This window comes from Procambarus clarkii, chromosome 50 (assembly GCF_040958095.1).
Source record: "Procambarus clarkii isolate CNS0578487 chromosome 50, FALCON_Pclarkii_2.0, whole genome shotgun sequence".
In the NCBI taxonomy this organism is placed as follows: domain Eukaryota; kingdom Metazoa; phylum Arthropoda; class Malacostraca; order Decapoda; family Cambaridae; genus Procambarus; species Procambarus clarkii.
In genome coordinates, this window is record NC_091199.1 from 8062312 (window position 1) to 8069488 (window position 7177).

Below are 7177 nucleotides of genomic sequence, written 5' to 3' on the forward strand. Positions count from 1 at the left end.
CTCTACACTGTACATGATGTTGACAGTGATAGAGGTCAAATATACAACCCATATGAACTTGCAATGGGCTAAATGAAGATGTTAAAAGCCTTTAACTATATTTAACAAATTCAAGCTACATTGAACCTGAGATATTATGAATAAAAAGGAAAGAATAAACAATGCTGTATAAAAAAAAATATGTTTAATAAAATATGGTATTTACAACAAAATATGTACAGTGCAATACAACAAAATTCTCATACAAAACTATTTTTTCTTTTAATACCTCCCACAAACACTTTATAAATCTTGCTCTGTGACCTGTGGAATGAGCCCAATTCTGGACCTGGCTTCCAGGTAAGAGATATAGGGTCTCAAGGTCTGGTGGCTAGGAAGGGTAATGCTAAGTGGCATCAAAGTCTAGGAGTCCCTCCCAGAAAATGGGGAAAATTCCTTATATCAATATAGTGTCTTACAAGAGGTAAAACTTTCTATTTAGTAATTTCTGGGAATTAAGTGCCATTTAAGAGGGTAAAATGCTTTAAAAAAAAAAAAATACAAAATATTGCTGTAATCCATGATACAGAATCATTACCGGAAAACTACCTAGTATTGTTTACCAAATGTCAACAAAGTTGTAAGTATAAATTCATTCTAGAGACAAAAATTCTACAACAAAACCCAAAAATGTTGAAAGATATAAACAGAAATTTGTTTAATCATCTTGTGATATAGTGAATAAAAACAAAAAAAATACTGAACACTTTAAACAATTGTACAGCTTTAGCGAGATTAGAACAATAAAAGTGGGTGTAATATCTTCCCAATCAGTGTGCTAGTATAGTACTATAGTACTGAAGATTGGAATAAATGACTGAGTTATGTATAGATCTGCAAAATATTTTGCAGTCTCAAATGAATCTAGACAAAAACTCAAGGTTTTAAATAGTCTAAATTCTATTGTACTGTACTGTATAGTGAAAATTCCTTACCGAAAATTTAAATTTTTCTGAAGTGTGATACCGAAAATTTAAATTTTTCTGAAGTGTAAGCGTGTGCAATGCGTGGTTAATATTTCCTTTTCATCAGGCCGAGGTCTTTGTACACCATGAAAATGAGAAGCAATATAAACATTTTTGTTTAACATCAATTCACGTTGATAGAAAATCATCTTGACCTCTTATAAATATTATCTAGTTGGCAACAAAAATGATTATAAACAAGGCTGCCAGAAAATCATATTTTTCTTTCACCAAATACTGTACCTTGTACCTAGATATTGTATTAAGCTTGTAAATGTAAGCTTCTCATTTAAAGCTTGATGGAAAATGAGGCACCACACGAACAGCCAGATTCCGCCTGAGGATTGTTTGAAATTCTAAATGCTGCACGTATTAGCTCTGTGTGGTAATCAATAGTTGAACCTCTCACAAAGTCTAGAGAAATTTCATCAATGACCACACGCTTCCCATCTCGTTCAAACACCCTAAGTGAGAAAGAAAAAATACTATATACCAAATGCAATTTATAGTAGACTGCAATGGTATTAAAAATATAAACAGACTATGAAAATAATAAATCTATTATTTAGTTATATCATTAGGAATGAACAGCCCATCCTCCTAAAATGAAAGTACCTGTACTGTACTTATAGCAAATATATGGTAGAAAGTATCATTAATTACTATAATTTCAGAGGATGTAATGGAAATGAATAATCAATTTAAATATAAATTTTGTTTATGATTTAGCCAAGATCTTTGAACCATTTGAGTTCATTCAGCTCCATTTTTTCCACAGAATATGATTTGATAATCATATTACTGCTGGGTGTAGAAGGGTGAACAGTGAAGGAACAGTGCTAAATCATCCCACCCTGGTCCCTATGCCAGGGACCAGGCCTGTGAATGCTCAGACATAATGGAACTGTACATAAAGTCTGCCATTTCGTTGGGCATGCAATTGTCATTTCATATCCTAAGATCCCCTCATCTTTTAAGGAACTCTAGTCCCATTTCCCAATTGGCTCATGTGGGCCTCTTGGGGCAGAATTGCCTTGATTTGATAAACTGCCCAAGACCCTAAGTAATGTATACAGATAGCAAACTAGTTCACACCCAAACATTTAAATATTTGAAAGCATTCTTAATACATACTCCTTTTTTAAAGGTGTATTAAAAACTTAATCCATTTTACCAACTGCAAGCCACCTGATTAATGACTCGAATTTAATCTCATTTTGCTTAAAATATAATCAATAATTAATTGGTGTCAGGTCAAGAGAGAGTTTGAGACAGAGTTTACATTTTGAAAGGAAGGAAAAGGGCAAATACAATGTGCCCCAATTTAAATATAACTTATATTATTCAGAGCAGAAGTTCCCCTTTAACACAACCGTCAGTTACCCAACAACAGCTCCCCTGCTGCCCTTTCTATACAGCAAAAATAAATGAATATATCACAGCATCCTAAGCACACTTTACTTTAAGAGTAGCTGCTCTAATATAAAGTATTGTGTTTGCAGTTTTACTTTATGTAGGGCAATGGCAGTAAGGGGCAGCCTAACACACACACACTATTGTGTGCTTACACATAATAAAAAATAAAAAAATTTACAACAATATCTTAACATTCAATGTGCAAAAGGAATTTGATCTGTATCCCCCATTAATAAGTAAAATTAAAGTTTACAGATATAATGTGCTAAGAAATAAGTGTCAAGTGTAACAAAAAAAAACCTCCTCTGGGTTCACCTCAGTAGCTCCTGTAGCTTACACATTGGCCATTACTGGTTAGACATCGACAATGCCCGATATGTAGAAACAAGAACGTTTAGATGCTCCTTGTCTCCACTATGAGGTGGGGAGCTTGTGGAAATGAAAGATCAACCTAATACTTTGTCAACTGACCCTAATTAAATGAAAAAGATACCTGAAAACACACAGCCTTCCTACAAAAAATACTCTGGGATGTTTTTGAACTACCAAAACAAAACTTATAACTGCTGAACAATGATCGTACTAACTTCCCCCACTGCCACCAGGTGGGAGCAGGTCTATCAATTGCTCCAACAAGTGCCCACTCATCTTTCCTGGCCTGGTATTACATCCAGCCTAGATCAAAAAGGGGAAGAAACAGGACAGGTCCATAGAGTTCCTTAGGAAGCTATACCAAGTCTATGAAACCCACCCTTGTCTACCAGAAGCCAGGACCAAAATCTCTCTCTCTCTCTCTTTATGAAGCAAGGGGAGCTTATGGCTTATGGATCAGAGATCAACTCAAAACTGGGAATAATATAGCATAAGAGCAATTAAGTACCAGAGGTAACGAGGCAAATGAGTGAGACTGACATCCACCTGGGGGAAGCCCAGTTCACCCTGGGTTCAGAGAAACAAGCTGCTAATCATTAGGATATCTGACACATGTCTTTGACACCCTCGAATATTAGTCGTCAAGTACATATAGAGCTGAACTTTTGGAAACCAGGTCTGCTATTCTTGGAGTGTTGACTAATAACATAACATAAAAATGAAGGTAGTTAGACTAAACTCCATAATGTACATGGTTATAATGGCAAAATTTTCTTACAAATGAGTTATATATCCCACTGTCTATAAACAGGCTTTAGGGGTGTACAGACACCTGGTTTTGTGATGAATCTTTGGATACTGCCACTTTTTTATGTCCAAGTATTGCCTATACCGTACAGCCTTCATTCCGATATGACTATAAAACATCTATTGATTCATACTATAAATTTTGTAATAAACTTAATATAACTTTTTATTTAGTCCTCCTAGAACTTCAATACCCAAGTCCTGAGACCAGTGAATTTATCCTACAGTTCTGAGGGCCTCAGGAGATGACTTCATCATCATCTATAAACTGACATTGAATTATAATGTAGATGAAAATGGAAAACAATAGTACTGTATACACATTTATACCATTGAAACATTAAAAAGGGCACCATACCACTGGAGTAACCAATGTCACCAAGATGGCCACTCTAGGGCAGTGATAAAATTTTGCCTCAACATTTTTTGGCTAATACAGGTACAATATCTCACTACATCTGTTGTACTAGTTTAATGATAAATTTCTTTTAATTCATATACAAAAATGTTATTTCAATTGTATATTCAACTTGCAAACAACCTTACCTGAATACATAACACCTGTTAGTATTCCCGAACCTCAGATGTCTGGCCAGAGAAGAGGTTATGATCTCCGAAACACTAAGACAGATTAGACTCAGAATACATGCATTGGAAATAAGACAATTTCAAATCTTACTTGTCATTTTCTGTAATTTCTGTGTCTAAATCGAACTTGTATTGGAATCCTGAACAGCCTCCACCTTCCACAATTACCCTCAGAAAGGCCTTCTCATCATCTAAAATTTCCTTCAACCTGGCTACGCATGCATCACTTAAGATTAGGCCTGAAGTGGTGTTCGCATTTTCCGCTGATGCCACCAATGAGTCTGTCGCTGTCGAAGAATACGGTCTCAAAATCTGTGTCTTCTTGTATGAATATGATGCTGCAGACCATGATTGTAGTGTTCTGAAACATCAATATGGAATACTGTACTGCATATGAAAAATACAATAAATGCCCGAAGGATGAACTGGCTACTCAATTTCAAATATGATACATGACCAAATGGTTGCAGATACACTGATGAGAAATAGAGTTCTGATGATGTTGCTAAAGCTTCGGCCTTACACGTGTGCAGTCCACAGTTCGAGTCTCCTAGAGCCCAGGTTTACACCGATGAGGTTCAAGGAATGCGTATGTATTCTTTCACTTAAATTTGTTTATCAAAATAAAAAGTATTGCTGCCTCAACATAGTGAATGAGTGAATAAAAAGATTAACCTGAGACCACACTGAATATGATTTAAGTACAGTACAATATATATAACACACTAAGGGCTATAATGAACAACACTGTACAAATTATAAAAATATTAAATACCGAATTGTACAAAACAAAAATGTTTTACAGTAACCTATAAACATATATGATTTGGCATAACTGAATTTATTATGAGTTGTGAATGAATTTCTTCTGTGCTTTTTCTGGAAAGTGAACCAATATCACACACTGGCAGTCTGGCATGCCGCAACAAAAATTTCACCAAAGAATGATGCAGGTCCTGTGACTCAGTGGTCAGTGCAGTTGAATCACAGCTAAAAAAATCTCGGGCTCAATCCCGTGACAGAGCAGAAGTATCCGAGCTTCTTTCCTTATACTGTACTCAATTCCTCTGTTCACCTAGTAGTAAATAGGTACCAAGAAGGTAGGCAGCTATTGAGAGCTCCTTCCTGGAAAAAGTCGATCATTAGCCTAGGACATTGATGAGCCTAATAATGATTGACCAGCCAAATGCCTCAACACCAAATGTGTTTTTTTTATATTATTATTATTATATCACACTTCTGTGGCCATATAAACAGAATGTACATGAAATATCTATAAAGAATTACACAAAAGGAAGTTTAATAACTTATTTAGTTTTTGGAAAGCAAGCCATTATGGAAGGAAGCAGTGCCTTTTCATCAGAACAGTTTTAAAATGCTGTGCTATTTAAATAAAAGACCAGCACAATGTGTTTCTTGGATGCAGAGTAAGAAAAGGTGTCTCTGTCCTACCTGTACAATGTTAATGACATCTTCGAAACATATACTGTATCGAGGTAGCGGAGTATGCTACTGCCGTGCTTACAACATATCCTCAACCATAATCATATGTTCAGGTTTCGTTATTCAAACGATTATAAAAATGCTGCCAAGAATGCAATATGTTCCAATATGGTCCACTTTCCAAAAAAAGCACAGAACAAATTCATTCACAACTCGTAATAAATTCAGTTATCATTCCCATTGTTAGTGCCAAGAAGTCTGTTTAACTTATCGAAGTCATTCTAAGCAAGTGACTGACCTTTCCATGGCTGCAACCCACTACTGTTAACTTCCATGCACATATTTACTGCAAGGTGAACAGAGCCATCAGGTGAAAGAAAACTTGCCCAACCGTCTGTCCCACCTCAGGGGTCGAACCCGGGCCCTTGTGATTGTAACCCGAGTGCACTGACCAGCGGGCTACTTGGTCAAGTCTTAAGACACCTGGTGACCCGTCAACACACCCCAATACACCAGTCAGGTGGTGAATCAGCTGACTGGAGTCGTGACGGCTCACTCATTTATCTTATTTACATGGGTGATGACCCCAGTAAGTGACCTGTGGTGGGGTCGTGGGTGACACAGTACCTCGGGTCGTGCCTTCTCACCTGACCCTGGCACCTGCAGGTAGCCTGGAGAGCTGCAGGAGCCCCACACAGGCCCTAACACCACCTGAAGTTGCCATCTCTTCTCAACAGCTACGCGGAGCCCAGCTGAGCTGCCACACACTACCTTTCCCCCTGAAAAACGTTCGTATTTTAATGTTTCGTATTCCACTGGCCTGCATAATCCACCATATACGTCCATTATAGCCACCAGTCTCCCTACTGGGTCCGCCAGATCACCCCCATCGACACATCTCCAAGGGGAACCCAGGGGCCCTAGTGAGGGGAAACCGGTTAGGAGACACGGACCCCGGGTTGACCACTCTCACCTTTCAATCCAAATGTTAAGAAATTGTGGTGGAAGGTTGCGAGGTGTCGGGGCGGGCGAGGAGTGTTGCAGGGACGGCCGGGGGATCGATGCCAGCAGACGACCCGGCCCCCCTCCATGCCCGCCATATTCAAACCTTCCCCTCCACCATACATTCTCACTTCTTGCCCGTCATGGTCACCGACCCATGGCAGGTCATTGGACCAAAGCGCCCTGCTTGTTATTAAGCACGAAGGTCATTCCGAGAGTTACGGAAGAAGAAGATTAAGTCAGTGACCACTGAACTGTATTAGGGAAATACAAAAAGTGTATGGGTTGGTGTGTTTGTAATAGTTGTAATAGTGGGGATCATCAGAGATTGGGTGATGCATACTGCAGGAGAGTAGTGTTGAGAGTTCACAAGCTATATTGTTTTGATATTTTTTCTTCCACCGCGAGTCGTTTCTTTATATATTAAGGTCAGGTCTCGTATAGTTATGAAATACAGTAATCGACCATAAACAACCAATAAGTCACAATCACGTGGCTGAAAACTAGACACCCAACCCACAAATCTCAAAATATAACAATTAAGG

General features: G+C 38.0%; 1 protein-coding gene across 2 annotated transcripts; it reads right to left on the reverse strand.

Annotated features, from left to right (window-relative positions):
* Positions 1-167: 167 nt before the first annotated feature.
* On the reverse strand, positions 168-6738 carry LOC123772718 (iron-sulfur cluster assembly 2 homolog, mitochondrial). 2 transcript variants are annotated; one of them, XM_045766074.2, is made up of 4 exons: positions 6604-6738; positions 6278-6409; positions 4279-4548; positions 168-1468 (listed from the first exon to the last, which is right to left on the reverse strand). In XM_045766074.2, the coding sequence occupies exons 2-4, from the start codon at positions 6352-6354 to the stop codon at positions 1294-1296; spliced, it is 522 nt and encodes a 173-aa protein (XP_045622030.1). In that variant the 5' UTR covers positions 6355-6409; positions 6604-6738; the 3' UTR covers positions 168-1293. The 2 variants fall into 2 exon arrangements, with proteins under 2 accessions (XP_045622030.1, XP_045622031.1); XM_045766075.2 differs by lacking the exon at positions 6604-6738 and having other exon boundaries at positions 5929-6409.
* Between the last annotated feature and the right edge of the window lie 439 nt (positions 6739-7177).